This window comes from Larus michahellis, chromosome 21 (genome assembly GCF_964199755.1).
Source record: "Larus michahellis chromosome 21, bLarMic1.1, whole genome shotgun sequence".
Taxonomy (NCBI): domain Eukaryota; kingdom Metazoa; phylum Chordata; class Aves; order Charadriiformes; family Laridae; genus Larus; species Larus michahellis.
In genome coordinates this window covers 4,227,576-4,243,865 of record NC_133916.1, presented here as the reverse complement: position 1 = coordinate 4,243,865, position 16,290 = coordinate 4,227,576, and the positions used below count along the sequence as shown (strand labels likewise).

Here is a 16,290-nt window from a genome sequence, read left to right as displayed (position 1 = left end):
AAGCTGAACTCCCAGAAAGGTTTGGATGAGGTTCTCTGGCCCGTGCGATACAGGAGCTGAGCCCTGGAGCCACCAACTCTTTCCTGGTGACTCTCTTTGGGGCAGAGCCACCGCTGGCAGTTGACCATGAGGGTGCAAACCAGATTTCCATTGAGATGAGCATCAGGAAATCATGAAGTTGCCTTGGAAAACTGATGTGCTCTGGATGTAGGTCGAACATAGCAAGAGTATTCGTGCTCTCTACAGTACCTGCCCTTTAAGATGTGCTCTTTCCACCATGGGTAATGTAAGATAATAGTTTGGAGTGGTGGAATTTGGGGGCTGGTGGGAATGAGGTGCTTTGGGCAATGTTGAAGAAGATGTGGCTTCACTCCTCCTGGTCGTGCTGATCTGCTCTAGGCACGGGGTCTTCCCATGGGTTCTCTGACATCGCTCTGTGCAAAAGAGTTGATTTGCTTGTTTTTCCAAACTCTACAGCAAATGAGAGCTAATCGTGTGGTGACACGCACAGTTTAATTCCTTGGCTTATAAAATTCCCCCTGAAAACTCTTCCCCGGTAGGAATCAACTTCAGAACAGCTAATAGGGCCATTTGTGACTTCCTAATTGAGTGTGCCTTCGCCCTTTCTTTCCTTCAGGGTCATTCCATGCCTTTCTGAAATGCTGGAGGTAAGAACTGGAAGGGAAACGGGAGATAACACGACTGATGATAACCCCATGTTGTTCTTTCCATCCTATCCCAGGAAAACACAAGGAAACAATTTGCATTTCTCTTTCCAGGAAAACTTTGATAGCCCTATCAAGAAGAAGCTGAAAATAGCTTGAAAACAGCATGGCATTTGCCATTGGTCTTTGACTTGGCGTTTTCCGGATAGTCCTTATCACGGTGGGAAAATCTCTTGCCGTGGGCACATTTCTAAACACCAGGTGCCTGAATGGACACTGATGCAGGGAGATGGGGACCATTTTGGGGTGGATGAGGAGGGGGTGTAGAGCTCCAGCATCAGCTTGGGGTCTGGAGGTCTCTTCGGAAACAGCTCGCAAGAGTAGATCACCATGAAGTGGCTGATCCTTGCCCCGGTTTGGGAATTTAAATGTCAGACCTTGAGCCTAGCTGTTTATTTCAGGACCCCTTCTCATGGTCGCGTAGGAAAAGAGGAATATTTATTTTAATGTGGCTGGAAGCTGTTCACCTGTGTGCTATAATCTCTGTTTTGGAAATAAAACACTAAAAGCAGCTCGTGCGGCACCGAGTAAAGGATGCGTGTGCTTGTGTGCGGTTCATAAACACAGCTGCTCTGGACACGCACATGCCATCCTGTGGTCTTCCTCCACCAGCAGCTTTTCCTGGTGGTAGAACCCAAGCGGAGAGCGATGGTGCTCCAGGAGAAGTATCTAGAGCTATTTTGAATTAATCACACGGAGTGAGACTGTTTAAATGACCAAGGGGCAGAGCATTAACTCTGATGGGATTCAGCACCTTCAGGAAGGGTTTCAGCTGACACGGTGCTTGCGAGAGCAACAGGCTTTCATGAACAAGGGAAGCTCGTGGCAGTCCCATATTTATGTTTATTAAGTTCTAGGCTACCATTTCTTGAGGTAAATGGCAATAGTCTGGGCAAGCGGGTTGTAAATAGTCCTGGAGTGGGGACCTGTCACTTCTCCTCCATTGCCGTGGGTAAAGCGGAGCCTCTGGCAGCCTATAGGAAATACAGGGTGATGGCGACGTCTTTGGAAAGGTTCCTGTCCCCTGGTGGCCCTGGGAGTGGTGTCTGCAGGCAGGAGAGGTCTTTGGGTCACAGGGGAGGCTGGATCCCACTTTAGAGCCCGTTTCTAGTTCTGCGAAATGCTCTGTCGAGAGCTACCGGCTTTTGGGAGAAGGTGCCCACCTCTGCAGTGGCTGATGGTTTACCAGGGTTTGTTGGCTCATGTTGAAATTGTTGCAGTCCTCTGGGCGGCCGGGACGTCTGCTGCTCATGGCTCAGCTCCTTCGCTGGCTTTGCACCGCTGCGATGTCCCGGGAGAGGTGGCGGAGTCGGCCCTGGGATGCAAAGGGGATCGGAATTCATCTGGAAGAGATGGGATTCCCCGGGCTGGAGCTGTTTGCACCAACCCAGAAAAGACACTGCAAGCGAAGGAGGGGAAATGCCCAACGAGAAGCTCCTGCCTTGGAGCGGCGTGGGTGCGTGCTGCTGGCCCTGCGCAGGGACACGGCATCTCTGGCGTTAGAAACCCTAAATCCTCCATTTCTCTTAGACTAAACGCCTCGGCAAACGAGTGCTGCCTAACTTTGGGTCAAGAAGTGGCAAAAGTAGAATGTGTTTGTGTGTGCTGTAGAGGGCACCTTATTCCTTTGTCTTTTGGCAGGGCTGAGTCCCCGTGGGGACCTGCAGATAACACTCGGTATATTGACGTTTTGATAACTGCTCTTTGCTTTCAGCCAGAATTTGCTTTTTTATCCAATCTTAATAAGTTGATCTTTCTATCAATCCTGCTAGCAAACAAGATAATTGCTTTATTATAGTCTCAATATCCAGCAAAGGACACATACTCCCCGGTGCTCCCCAGGGAATAAAATCTGTGCAGAGCATTGACACGGGATGAGCGCAGCGATAGCGACGCCGGGCTATCGGCGGGTGATGGAGAGAGCGATTCCCCCGCTGTGAAGAGCCAGGCTGCGCCCAGCCAGGATTCAAACAGGGCCAGAGGAGGTCTAGAATATATTTAGGTTATAACTGAAAATATTTTGGTCCCTTTGCTAGAAAATATTTAGCTTATAACCAAAAATATTTTGATCTGTTTGCTGGAAAATATTTAGGTTATGACCGAAAACATTTTGGTCCATTTGCTAGAAAATATTTTGGTTGTACCGAAAATGTTTGGGTGTTTGTTGGCTGTTTTGGGAGGTCTGTGTTTGTGGTTCTCTTTTTTTTTTTTTTTTTTTTCCACAAAAAAAAAAAAAAAAAAAAAGCGAATGAGAAATTTCCCCAGTGGATGGGTTAAACCCCGAGAGCTTCCTCCACGGGTGGGTTAAACCTCCCCCATGCAGGGAGGCACAGCACCTGCCTTTTAATGCAGGATGGAAAGGGAATTACTTGCTCCACAAAATTTACAAAAAAAAAAAAAAAAAAAAGAAAGGAAAAATATGTGATGAGGGCTGGAGCCCCTCTGCTGTGGGGACAGGCTGAGGGAGCTGGGGGGGTTCAGCCTGGAGAAGAGAAGGCTCCGGGGAGACCTTCCAGCCCCTTCCAGTCCCTAAAGGGGCTCCAGGAAAGCTGGGGAGGGACTCAGGATCAGGGAGGGGAGCCATGGGATGATGGGGAAGGGTTTTACGCTGAAAGAGGGGAGATTTAGATGAGATCTGGGGAAGAAATTCTTTGCTGTGAGGGCGGTGAGCCCCTGGCCCAGGTTGCCCAGAGAAGCTGTGGCTGCCCCATCCCTGGAGGGGTTCAAGGCCAGGTTGGACGGGGCTTGGAGCAACCTGGGCTGGTGGGAGGTGTCCCTGCCCAGGGCAGGGGGATTGGAACTAGATGATCTTTGAGGTCCCTTCGAACCCGAACCATTCTGTGATTCTGTCCAAAAGAGTATGAAAGCAGAAGCAGGACTGGGGTGTGTGACATGTGGAAACGAGCTGTACCTGGAGGAGAGGATGGTGAAAGACTGGGAGGCTGATGAAGTGGTGGAGAAGGACAGACCAGATGAAGAAGCGGAGAAGGACAGACCAGAAAGCAGAACGGTGCTGGAAACCACCTACGAGAAAGCAGAAGAAACCTCATGGTCTCCCTGAGCCCCCGGGACGGGGGGAGCAGAGCTACCGGCTCCAGCTCTCTGCACTGTCCCCTGGAAAAGCCTCAACGCCAGCAGCCATCCCTCCTCCACGCCAGAAGGTCCCTGCAGGCGGGCGGAAGAACGGCCGACAAAAGTCCGACGCGTTTCCATCCTGCGCCAAGAGCCGCGAGCGCCTTTGTTTTGGGAAAAGGTTTGAACAGGTTTTGACGAACACAGATAACGCCCCACCACGGTGACGTTTGGGTCACTCCTCTCTTTGCTGTGATAAGAGCTGGCCCCTTATCGGATGGTAACACTTTGATCTTGCTATCGAAGACGTGTGCTGCTCGATTCTCACCTGAGCGCCTCGCTTAAGGACACAAACTCCTCAAAATCCTCGTGGCCCAAAATACAAAGAAACCCTTGAAGCCGGGGGTGCGCGTGGTGGTAATGGAAAACGGAGGTTAGCAGATAAGGGGGAGTCACTGCTTCCCGGTATAAAAACGGGGAATCCAAGCAGCTCAGCCTGTCTGCTGCGGTCTCTGAGGAGGTGTGTGTGGACCGGTGGACAACTGCTGCACCATGAAGTGGTTCATCCTGGCCCTGGTGTGTCTCCAGCTCTCGGAGGGGCTGGTGAGGTGGGTGTCCTGCAGCAGCCGCTGGGCGGAAAGAGTCGGGAGAGGGTAGATAACGGAGCCTGGCTGCAGTTGTAACCCGGGCTGCCCTGTGTCCCCGAGGATGCCGACCAAGTCTAACCAGGTGTGACTCCAGCCTTCTGCATCTCCACGGACCGTCGTGGTCCCAGCCCAGGCTGCATCCCTCGCTGGGAGGGCAGCCCCTGGGGACACGCGAGGCAGCTGAGCAGAGGGCTCCCATCGTGGCTGGGTTCAAAGGACCCCAGAGAACTAATAATTTGAAAACGCCCAAATCTCCTCCTGATTTCTGCTGTATTTGTTGGTTTGGTTTTTTTTTTTTCCCTCCTCTGTGCAGAATCAAACTGAAGAAAGCCAAGTCTATACGGCAGAAAATGAGGGAGGCCGGAGTGCTAGACGACTACTTGAAGAAAGTTAAATATGATCCTGCCAAGAAATACCAGTTCAGTGAGGACTATGTGGTGTATGAGCCGATAACCAACCACCTGGATGTGAGTTCCCCAGCTTCCCCTCCCGCTGCCTGTCCATACGCCACGCTCCCCTGTCCCTCCTCCTTCCCAGCTGCCGGATCTGTTCACCCCTGAGACTCCAGGAGTGAGAGATTGCTTTCTCCCCACTCTTTTTTAAGCTTCTATTGTAGACTTTAGAAAAAGTTTTCCTCCAGCCGTGAAAAGTGATGCTTTTCTATATGTAATGAAAGGCATAACAAAATAAATATTTAATATAACATCTTTCGGGAGAAAAATCAGGGCGAGAGTTCACTCCTGCCTACTTTGTTATTCGCGAGCGTGAGCCTGGCGTTCCCGACCCCCTGCAAAACGCTGGGACGCCGGCGTGGGGCTGGGAGGCGAAAGCCTGCTCTGTCCCTGACCCTGTGGCCAACGGAGACACCCCATCTCTCACCTGCAGTCCTCCTACTTCGGGGAGATCAGCATCGGGTCCCCGCCGCAAAACTTCTTGGTGCTTTTCGACACCGGTTCCTCCAACCTGTGGGTGCCCTCCACCTACTGCCAGACGCCGGCGTGCTGTGAGTTGCCTTGGGAGATGCCCTTAGGAGCCTGGCTAACGAAGATGGCCCAACCGCTACGGCCATCGTGGGTGTCCCCAGAGCGCAGAAATCACGATGCTTATGCCTGACCTTTTGTGGCTGGGCAGAGGGAAGAGCAAAACTACAAGTCACAGCGCTGATGTCCCGCTCCCCGGCACAGCTCATCCGATGTAGCTCACTGCCGATGGGAGAGTGATGGGGATTTAACTGCTGCCGGCTTTGCTCGTGCTGGGGGGCTGCTGTGGTTGTGATCGCAATGGCTGTTCCCTTGAGAGGGTTTCAGACAAAACTGGGATGCAAAACCCTGCCTTAGAGATAACCATGAGGCAGAGGAACAGCCCGATCCACTCTTCATAAGTTGCTCCCTGCCGGGGAAGCCGCTTTCCCAGGCGTTATCCCGGCAGAGCATCCGGTGGTGAAATCCCACTGTCGCCAGGCAAGTGCGTGCCCAGGAGCTTTGCCCTCTTCTCTCGCCCACAGACAACCACGCGAAGTTCAAGCCCAGCGAGTCCTCCACCTTCATCTCCAACGGCCGGTCCTACAACATCTCCTACGGCAGCGGCACGCTCACGGTGGTGCTGGGCTACGACACGCTGAGGGTGAGCGCGCCCCATGCCCTCCCTGTCTTCCTGGGCGCTGTGTCCCCAACACCAGCTGGGTGCCCCCAGGGAAGGAGCCTGGGGGACAGCTTAAGGGCAGAACTCATGTAGACAAGACTTGGGAAAACCAGGGCCTGGGATGGGCAGAACCAATATAAAGTGGTTATTGCCACCGTCAGTTACCCAGCTGGGTTTTTATTTGTTTTAACTCAATTCCTGCTGATTTTCCCAGCTGCCTGCAGATGTTTTCACCAGCTGTGACCTTGCAGTGTTGCTCGTTGGGCTTTCAGAGCATCAGTCATCCCATCCGATGGCTGCTTGGGTTTGCCTAAGGGTGCAGGCTGACCTGGCGTCCCTTCCCCCTCCAGATCCAGACCATCACGGTCAGAAAACAGGAGTTCGGGCTCAGCAAGAACGAGCCAACCCAGCCTTTCTACTATGCCGACTTCGATGGGATCCTGGGAATGGCCTACCCCTCGCTGGCGGTGGGAGGGACGCCCACCGCACTGCAGGGCATGCTGCAGCAGGACCAGCTCACCCAGCCCATCTTCAGCTTCTACTTCTCTCGGTAAAAATCTGCGGGGGTCCTCTGCACGTCCCACGTGCAGCGGTGTCCCCCTGCCTGTCCCCGTGCTGGTCCCCTGTGAATTTGTCCCTCGCTAGCCCATGCGTATTGCACTGATTTACCAACCTCTGCTGCTGAAATTCTGTGTTTTTGCAGCCAACCCACCTACAACTACGGGGGAGAGCTCATTTTTGGAGGCATCGACACTCGGCTCTTCCACGGGGACATTGTGTGGGCACCGGTGACCCAGGAGCTTTACTGGCAGGTGGCGCTTAACGAGTGAGTTGTGTTTGTACCTGACGGGCATCATCCACCCGGGCAGCTCCTGGGACCAGGGTGGTAGAGCCGGCCTCCAGATGAAGCTGCAGCTACTGCAGAAGGCGCGGGCTCAAGGCGGGGGTTAGACACTGCGTTTCAGAGCATCCCAGACTTAACGATCCAGCCGAGACAGGGTTAGTTGCCGGTGGATGCTTAAAGTAACGTCCTTCTCCTGGTTTTCCACCCAGGTTTGCTATCGGGCAGTCAGTGACGGGCTGGTGCAAACAGGGCTGCCAGGCCATCGTGGACACGGGGACGTTCCTGCTGACGATGCCCCAGGAGTACATAGACAGCTTCCTTCAGGCCGTGGGGGCCCAGCTGACCAGCTACGGTGTAAGTGCAGGGGATGCTCTGGGGGTGGTACGGAGCAGCGGGGAGGCTCCTAAGGGAGCCAGAAGCCACAGGCTTGACCAGGTCCCACAAAACTCACGTGGCATCTGCAGAACATGGAGCTGCAGGCACATCAGGGAGGGACGAGGTGACTGCCAGGGGATAAAGTGTCTGTTACCCCTGCATACGGGGGTATCTCTCCTCTCTCGGTGGGTGATGTTCCAGCCATAACCCCCTCTTCACCCTCTCTCCGCAGTATGCAGTTGACTGCAATGAGATCCACAACATGCCCACCATCACCTTCGTCATCAAGGGAGTTCAGCTCCCGCTCTACCCCTCTGCCTACGTCTTGAACGTATGTATTAGCTGAGCAGCTGAGTCCTGCTGAGTCCTTGAGGGCCAGGAAAGGACCCGGTGCTTCTTGACAAGTACCAACACGCTCTTCCTACCCGTGTGGGCAGATCCCACCGCCCTGCAGCCCAGCCGGCAGGGTCCTGCTGCTTGTTTGAGGCTCTGACTCCCGGTTATTCCCCTCTTACAGGACAACGGCTACTGCACTCTGGGGATTGAGGCCACCTACCTGCCTTCCCAGAACGGGCAGCCGCTCTGGATCTTGGGTGATGTCTTCCTCAAGGAGTATTACACCGTCTTTGACATGGCTAACAACCGTGTCGGCTTCGCCCCGTCGGCGTAGAGGAGCGGAGCAGCGGAATCCAGCCCCTCTCCTGGCCAAACGCACCTTAAACCAGCGCTGCTGGGGGGTTCCTATGGACCTTTATGTTCCTTTACGTGCCTGCATGGCTCCCTGTCCCTCCGGGATTTCTGTGTAAGTGTGTTTTCACAGTCTCCTGTTACCAATAAACCCCAACATCCCACACCGTCTCTGACCTTCTGAGTTTGCCGAGCGATGACTGAGCGCAGACTGATGGGTTGTGTGTCTCAGATACTCTTTCTCCAGCAAGGTAAGCGCCGTGATGAACTGCCAGGCAGATTTCCACAGAGTCAGCACAGTGGAAGCGGTGGGGAAGCTGCCCCTGGGCTGCTTCAAATCTAAAATTGACGTATTTATGTTTCTTGCAAAGGGGTGTGACATGCTCTCGGCTCCGAAGGGCTGTGGGACTGAGCCTCAGCCTTTATCTATAGTGAATTATTGATCTTGGGGGTGGCTCTGATAATCACAGAAGGCACGAGCTGCAGCTCAGCTCACGGCCCGATGAGCGCAGGGACGGGAGCCACCGGTCCTTCCCCACGCTGGTGCCCGGGGTAGGTCCTCCAGATGGTTCAGCCCATCCCTTGGGTATGAGGATCACAGAATGGTAGGGTTGGAAGGGACCTCTGGAGATCATCTAGTCCAACCCCCCTGCCAGAGCAGGGTCACCTAGAGAAGGATGTCCCACAGCCCAGCCCCATCCCCTCTGCGGGGCTTGTGGACTCAGCGGGGCGTTGCAGACCTTGTGTGTTGGAAAGCAGGCAGCTGCCATCCCCCAAATCCTGGCTCTGGCTGCACCCCGCCTCTGTCTTCCTTGTCCTCAAGGAGGGCCAAGCCCGGAACGAGTGTCCTGAGCCTGATTCCTGCAAGGGCTTTGCTTTGCAGGGGAGAAGTACCATGCCCCAGGCTGCGGTGCGAGGCGTCTGGACACCAAAAGGTGGCTGGGGTTGGTCTTAAACACCAACCACAGCCCCGGAGACAGGAGTTCCCCGAGGGATTCCCCAAAAAGCCAGTTCTGCTCTGGGCCATCAGGCACTGGTGCGTGTCTGGAAATGCCGTGGAGCCCCTAATGGGGCGGAACAGCTTCACCCTCCTCCAGTCGCCCTGGGGAGATGGTCACCAGCACCGACCCAGGCAAACACAGAGTTAGCTGGTGGCGGTGGACATTGCTTTGCTTGCAGTCTGCGGTGACCTTGGAGTGACCGCAGGGACACTCTGTCCTGTCTCCTGCTGCTGCTGGTACTTGCAGGGCTGCTCTGACCGGCCAAGGGTAAAGCCACGGGGACGGTCGGTCCCCAGCTCCGTCCCTCTCGCTGGGCACCGGGAAACCTCGTCAGAGGTGCGTGCGGGAAGCCACCCACTAACCTTCCTTGCAGCTGGATAAGGTGTAACAAAGCCCTCTGATTCCCACAAAGGAAGTGGGAATTCCTCCAATTCCCGCAGAGCAATACGGGAATTCCATACTTAAAGCGGGAATATGAGGCCAGATTAGGTCAGCCATGACATCCAAATGACCCCTAAATCCCGAAGTGGGGCTATTCAGTCAGGTGAAACAACAGCCGGAGTATCGGGAATTCTGGTCTGTGGCCAAAGGGGACGGGGAACACCTTTGCCGGGGGAGGCTCGGGTAACACCGCTATTTCCCGGGATCCAGACTTGTTTCTTAGAAGCTCCTTATCACTGGAGCTCATTATCAGATGTATTAATAGCTCTGTCATTTCAGCAGAGAAAGGACACAAACTCCTCTGTGCTTTGTGTCAAAATATTGACACAGGCTGAGTGCAGCGAGAGGGAGAGGAGGCAGGCGCGGATCGCGGGGAAGGGCATTCCTCCTCCCCTATAAAATGGGGAGGTTTCCCAGAGCCGAAGCTGCTCTGGCAGCAGCGGTGGCAGGAAGGGACAAGTGACGGCTGACCGTGTCCCTGCTGCCCTTTGCTCTTCCCTTTGCTTCCTGCAGGATTCGGCCAAGCAAAGGCAGATCCATCGGAATGCGATGGAGGAGGAAAGGGGCGCCGGGGGGGGGATGTTTCCTGAGTTGCCACTGGCTCAAAGCTCGGATGGGAGCACCGAGGCTCTGCTGGGGTCTGTCCCCAGTGCCAGCGGGGAGTGGGGTGTCTGCAAGTGCCCTACAGCAAAGGACAGCGGGGACGCTCCTGCCCGACCCCGGGGAGAGCGGCGCTTGTCCCGCTTCTGCCTCCTCCCTGGGCTGCGTGTATTGGTGACACCCGTGGGGACATTCAGATCCGGACAAGGATTTTTGGTCTTGGTCCCTGCAAAATGGGAACAGAACGGCAGCGTGTGGCGGGTGCTCGAAGCAATAGGTGTTAAAGGACGTGGTTAAAGCCCAGCGCCGCGTCCCCCAGGCAGAGGGCTCTGGGCAGCCGCGAGCTTTTGGTCCAGCTGGGGCTTTGCATGGAAAAACATGCATGCTGCCGAGAGCTTTGCATGGAAAAACAACCCCATGTTTCTCTCCTCAGGTTTTCCACAGGAGATGAGCCCACAGGCCGGCGCAGATGAGGCTGCCAGGCTGATGGGGACGTGGGGACCGTCACCGCTCCCCGGCAGCAAGTGGCAGAGTTTCTGCAGGCCATGAGTGCCCAGGCTTCGGAGCGCGAGGCTGAGCAGCATCCTCCGGCCACCAGATGCCAGGATGGGTCCCCAGTGACCCGGCAGGGACTGGTAGCACCTTCCCAGGAGGAGGAAAGGGTCTCCTGGGACTAAAAATCCCCTGGAAATGAATGCCTAAATACACACTCCCCTGGATTTTTCCTGCCTGGCTGTGAGAGCATCACCCAAAGCATATGGGAGACAGCACCAGACGTGTGACCTGAGCCTAACTGACACGGATAATAAACTCCAGCAAATCCAAGTGTCTTTTGGAGACGGTTGAGCGGCTGCGACCAGGCAGGTAAAGGCCTGTTACACCTTTCAGGGCTGCTGTACCCAGCAGCTTCCAGCCCCCATCGCAGCTTCCCTGGGGGTATTCGCAGAGCTGGAGGGCAGCGAAGGGCAGAGTGACAGAAGGACAAATGCCTGGAAAGACAGAGGTTTTGGGGGGGATGTGCTGGTTCCCAGGAGGTTTGGAGCAGGGCTGAAAACCACCGCCGCTGTTTCGTGCTAGCCGTGTTGAAGGAATTGGATGTAACAGTCTGTAGGCTGGGATGGAAGAAATACTGCAGCCCCATGGCACTTCCTTGGCTGCCTGGATGGGCCAAAAGAGGAACGCCAGCATCATGAATTTCCGTTTGCTATAAAGGGTGTGTTTTGCCTTTGTTTTCTGGAATGATCAAACTGGTGCTGAAGGCAAGAGAAAACACTTTTAACCTCCTGATAACAACAGGATTTGGCATTTTATCAGATGTCACATATTTGGTCTGGGTATCAGAGGTGCGGGGCCAATCTGTGAGCGCCTGAACAGCCGGGTAAAGAGGGAAAATCCGGGCGGCTGCAGTGATAAACGCACCGCAAGCGTTGGTGTTGGGTGGGTGCAGAGATAGAGGCCAGGGGTGTCTGGAGCGAGGGGCTGGGCACGGCTCCTGGTTATATACACCCTGCCCTGCCCGAGCTGGTGCCGGAGCTGCCATGGAGCCACCAGCACCCGGGGCCATGCGGTGGCTGGTGCTGGCCCTGCTCTGCCCCTGGCTCGGGGAGGGGATGCTGAGGTGAGTGCCAGGGCCAGGGTGAGCGTGAGGGTGCAGGGTCCGGCCGTGGAGCGGGGATTGCTCTCAGCAAATGGGGATGGAGGGACGGATGGGGCCACCCGGCCACTCAGCATCTCGCTGCCATCTCCATCCCGCGCAGGATCCCCCTGAGGAAAGGCAGGTCCATGCGGGAGGTGATGAGAGAGAAGGGAATGCCGGAGGGTTTCCTGAAGGACCTCAAAGGGGACCCTGGTAGGAAATACCAGCTCGGTAACGCTGTGGCTTACGAACCGCTAACGAACTACCTGGATGTAAGTATTAAAACTTTTTCTTCCTCAACCGAGCCACCTGGCTCCGGTTTTTGGGGATGCCCTCCTCCTTTCCTGGCTGCCTGCGGGCATGGGCAGTTCTGCTGGTTTTATAGCCCGGCTCTGAGGGCCGGGTGATGTTGGGAGACGAAGGCAGGAGGCAGCACGTCTTATCCAGAATTAATTTCCCTTCTCGGAAAAAGCAGGGTTTGATGGTTACAGGGCAGATCTACTACTCCTGGCCTTGCTGTGTTATGTCGTAGGCAAATCATTGCCCCCTTCTGTGCTTTAGCTGCCCTGGGTGCTCTCGAGGACTGCGAGCCCTTCCTACAAGCTCGTAGCAGTTCGGGTTTCTCAGCTAGCAGAGGGCAGAGAGCTGAAAACTCTCGCTCAGAAAAAAACAGGCAGAAAGAGAAATCCTCCCACGCTCTTGTTCACAGTCCTTCTACTTCGGGGAGATCAGCATCGGGACCCCCCCGCAAAATTTCCTGGTGCTCTTCGACACCGGCTCTGCCAACCTGTGGGTGCCCTCCACCTACTGCCAGACGCCAGCCTGCGGTGAGCATCCCCCGGGGGACACGACGGGGCCGGGGTTTCTCCCCCATCTCGGCATCCCTCGCACGCTGTGGGCCGCAGCTATAGCAGGGAAATCAGTGAGAGCCGACGGGGGGTTTGGTGTTTGCTCTCGGCTCGGTGACACCGGTGGGGCTGGTTTTGGATGGCCCCTTCCCTGGGAAGCCCCTTGCTGGGGATTTCTCCCCGTGTGGGGACGGGGATGCTGAACCCAGGGCAGGGTGTGACCCGGGGGCTGTGACCTTCTCTCCGTGCAGGGAATCATGCCAGGTTCAACCCCAGCCTGTCCTCCACCTTCTCGGACATCGGTGTGACCTACACCCTGAGCTACGGGTTCGGTGACCTGTCGGTGCTGTTAGGGTATGACACGGTGACAGTAAGTGCCTTATGATGTGCTGGTGCGTTGCTGCCATCGGGGTAAGAAGGGACTGCGGTTGTGATCAGTCCAATTCCGTTAAAAATTTAGGGGGTAGCTGAAAGTACCTTCTTATTTTGGATATTAGTGCCTGGATCGCCCATGTAGGGTTTATGGCGTGTCAGCATAAATTCACTCAGGGACTGGGATGTGCAAATAAACCCAGGCCAAGTCCCCTGGGCTGTTCATCGCTGCTCTGGCATTAAATGTTTGCTTTTTACACCGACGGCTGAGCTTCGTCGTTACAGGACCTACGAAATGTTCTGTTGTGAGACTTGCACGCAGTGAAAATGTGCTTTTATTTTAATGTAACTGAGGCAAACCCATTTTGTGGGTATTTCTATGAAATAATAAGGGTGATGGGACAAAGAATAAGAGCCAGGCTGCCCCCATCTGTGATGGGGAAGAGCTCAACACCTCTCAGTGCAGATTTATCTTCATGACCTTCCTGGCCATCCCTGAGTCTCCCTAAAAACTCCACGCTTGGGGTGTTGATGTCAAAGGGGAATGTCCCAAATGCCGACATCTCCCAGTGTCTTTCCTCGCCCTCTAGATCCAGAACATTGTCATCAGGAACCAGGAGTTCGGTCTGAGCCTGGATGAGCCCAGCAGCCCCTTTTACTACCTGGAATTCGATGGGATTTTGGGCATGGCTTACCCGGGCGTTGCCGTCGGCGGTTTCAACACGCTGATGCAGAACATGCTGCAGCAGAACCAGCTCGCTGAACCCATCTTCAGCTTCTATTACTCGCGGTGAGACCCGTGATGCCGGATCTCTCTCTCGCACAGACACAGCCTGGATCCGTCCTTTTCTTCATCCCCTCCCCATCCATACGTTCTCCCCGCACACCTCTATGCTACACCGCTTTCTGCTGAGCAGCCAGCCTGATTTGGGGTTGAATTTCATGTCTTTCCAGCAACCCAACCTATAATTACGGTGGGGAAGTCATCCTCGGAGGGGTTGACCCCCAGCTATATTCCGGAGAGGTTTTATGGGCTCCTGTGGTTGAGGAATTGTACTGGAAGATCGGGATCGAGAAGTAAGTGCTGCACCGTGGCTTGGAGAGGGGTCTTGGACAGAGGGAGCCTTTTCCGATGCTGTTTCTTCCGCTCTCTCCAGGTTCTCCATCGGGCCGTCGGCCACCGGCTGGTGCAGCCAAGGCTGTCATGGGATTGTGGACACCGGGACGTTCCTGCTGACCATCCCAGGACAATTCATGTCAGCCTTCCTGCAGGCGCTGGGTGCAGAGGAGAATGACTACGGGGTAGGTGGGAAGGATGCCCCGCACACATGAGGGCCTGGTGCCGTGGGATGAGGACGCACCTGGGGGGGGTAATGCGGAGCGATGGAGGGCTCCCGGCACCTCTGGAGCAAAACATCCCACCTGAAACAACACTGCAGTGCTGCATCTCCCCTGGCAGTGGTGTAAACCAACAATAATTCTTCCAAACATGCTAAACCTGACCCCTCTGCCCCTCTTTGCTTCTTTTGCAGTTTGTCGTCGACTGCAGCGACGTGCCGAGCATGCCCACCCTGTACTTTGCCATCAGCGGAGCCCAGTTACCGCTGCCTCCCTCTGTCTATGTCTTAAACGTAGGTGTGATTTTATTATTCCCAACACGCCTTTCACCGTCACAGGGCAGTTTTGCCCAGGAGAAAAATGAGAGGTTCTTTTCAAACAGAGGTTTCCAGCAGCCTTAGTGCCATATTGCCCAGCCCCCAGTTTCACGGGGTTTTTTACGTGCCTGTATGCGACTGTAAGGAGGGTCTAATCCTGCTCCCAGCCAAAGCAGCCATGAAGGCAGGGGCAGTACAAATCCCCCATGCTCCTCACCGGCGCTGAAATTTGCTTCTTTCCCCCCGACAGATCGACGGCGTCTGCACCGTTGGGGTCGAGAGCACGTACGTGGGCTCTGCCAGCGGCCAGCCACTCTGGATCCTCGGCAACATCTTCCTCCGGCAGTATTACTCCATCTTCGACGTGGCCAACAACAGAGTTGGCTTTGCCTTGTCAGCCTAGGGATGCTGAGCATCGCCCGTGGATAATTTGTCCCCGCAAAACCTTATCCTCCCTCAGACCCCTGTACGGAGAGGAATAGTCTCCAACTCTCCTGTGGTGAATAAAGGGCTGCAAATCTGCCTCGTGTCTCGTCTGGCTGCGGCTGAGCATGATCTGGCACAGCTCTTCTTAATAAAACACCAAAGTCTGAGCTCATGCTGGAGGTTTCCAGGTGCTGCCTGGGCTTTCAGCTGTGCACGGAGCACTTTGAGTTTGCAGCGATGACAAATTTGGGGTCTCCTTTTTGAGCGGGACCCGGATTCCTGCTGGGGCTGGCTGGGAAACTGGGATGACTGGGAGAAATTCAGGCTGCACCATGTGCTAGCCAAGGCTCGGGGACCCCAGGGCTGAGCTGGAGCCATCACTGGAGGCTTCAGAAACCAGTTTGGAGCAGGATGTGCAGAGACGAGGAGCTACGTGTGAACGGCTCTCAGTTCATTAGGTTTGGGGGAATTGCCCACGCGTATTTGCAAATAAATTAGGGATTAAAAAGTGTCACGCAAGGACACTCAGGCTGCAGAAAACGCCCTGGTTTTGTTCTCGAGGGGTAAATCTCTTCATTGTTGCAGCCTCGAAGGATGGATGATGAGAAGGAAGGGGGTGGCGTGCCTGGGACGCGGATGTCACCAAAACTTGGGGTGTCTGGATTCCCCTCCAAGAGGAGCTGCTGGATGCAGTGTCAGACAGACTGGTCCAGCGCCAGGTGCCTGGACCAGACCCAGGATGCTGCTCATCGAGGTGCAGCATGGGGCGATGCACAGGAGATGCAGCACTGAAGGGCCCATGGCCCGTTGTCTGACACCCGTCTGCCGGTCAGATGACAGTCACCCCGCTGGGGCATGTGACCACCCGTTAAATCTGCTGTTTCCAGCCAAATCTGCCACGGCGGGTCCTGCGGAGCGGGGAGCTCCCAGCCACAGAGAGGGAAATGCCGTCCTGGTGCCACGGGCAGCTGGGTGGCAGGGTGACACTGAGCCCTGGGGACTCGGGGTGCAGTTGGCTTGCTGCCTCGGGCTGGGCAGGGTCCCCACCGCTGCCTCCCGCCGCCACCCCCAGTCCCTGCAGAGTTCATCTCACACAAAAAGCTCCGCGATCCCCGCACAGCCTCACCTGGCAGCGGCCTGACCCCGAGGGTCCTGTCTGGAGGGGGACAAGCGCCCTGCTCTCCACCACCCAGCACATCTCCAGGTCACCGCCAGCCCTCCATGGGCACAGTGAGCCTCTGGCACCAGTGCAAGGGGGGGTAAAACTCTGGTGCAAGGAGCTGTAGGATCCCGGTGCAAGGATCTACACAATCCTGGTGC

At 55.4% G+C, this 16,290-nt stretch overlaps 2 protein-coding genes across 6 annotated transcripts; both read left to right on the top strand.

Moving 5' to 3' along the window:
• Positions 1-4,337: 4,337 nt before the first annotated feature.
• On the top strand, positions 4,338-7,974 carry LOC141733608 (pepsin B-like). Its single transcript, XM_074564189.1, has 9 exons — positions 4,338-4,405; positions 4,758-4,911; positions 5,330-5,447; positions 5,949-6,067; positions 6,436-6,635; positions 6,789-6,911; positions 7,139-7,283; positions 7,537-7,635; positions 7,822-7,974. The coding sequence occupies exons 1-9, from the start codon at positions 4,350-4,352 to the stop codon at positions 7,972-7,974; spliced, it is 1,167 nt and encodes a 388-aa protein (XP_074420290.1). The 5' UTR covers positions 4,338-4,349.
• Positions 7,975-9,719: 1,745 nt separating this feature from the next.
• Positions 9,720-15,066, top strand: LOC141733700 (pepsin B-like). Of its 5 annotated transcripts, none has more exons than XM_074564454.1 (10): positions 9,720-9,789; positions 10,467-10,897; positions 11,791-11,941; positions 12,379-12,496; positions 12,769-12,887; positions 13,480-13,679; positions 13,844-13,966; positions 14,047-14,191; positions 14,422-14,520; positions 14,795-15,066. In XM_074564454.1, exons 3-10 carry the CDS (start codon positions 11,816-11,818, stop codon positions 14,945-14,947), a joined length of 1,083 nt encoding a protein of 360 aa, XP_074420555.1. In that variant the 5' UTR covers positions 9,720-9,789; positions 10,467-10,897; positions 11,791-11,815; the 3' UTR covers positions 14,948-15,066. The 5 variants fall into 5 exon arrangements, with proteins under 5 accessions (XP_074420555.1, XP_074420554.1, XP_074420552.1 ...); XM_074564453.1 differs by having other exon boundaries at positions 9,757-9,963; XM_074564451.1 differs by lacking the exon at positions 9,720-9,789 and adding an exon at positions 9,857-10,071.
• The last annotated feature ends 1,224 nt before the right edge of the window (positions 15,067-16,290 follow it).

Bases quoted from the DNA above. Each gene is read 5' to 3' on its own strand.
- LOC141733608 (XM_074564189.1), top strand. From the start codon at position 4,350: ATGAAGTGGTTCATCCTGGCCCTGGTGTGTCTCCAGCTCTCGGAGGGG. The intron at 5,448-5,948 runs GTGAGTTGCCTT...TCTCGCCCACAG, and splicing joins CTGCCAGACGCCGGCGTGCT to ACAACCACGCGAAGTTCAAG. The intron at 7,284-7,536 runs GTAAGTGCAGGG...CTCTCTCCGCAG, and splicing joins CCCAGCTGACCAGCTACGGT to TATGCAGTTGACTGCAATGA.
- LOC141733700 (XM_074564450.1), top strand. From the start codon at position 11,572: ATGGAGCCACCAGCACCCGGGGCCATGCGGTGGCTGGTGCTGGCCCTG. The intron at 13,680-13,843 runs GTGAGACCCGTG...ATGTCTTTCCAG, and splicing joins TTCAGCTTCTATTACTCGCG to CAACCCAACCTATAATTACG. The intron at 14,521-14,794 runs GTAGGTGTGATT...TCCCCCCGACAG, and splicing joins CCTCTGTCTATGTCTTAAAC to ATCGACGGCGTCTGCACCGT.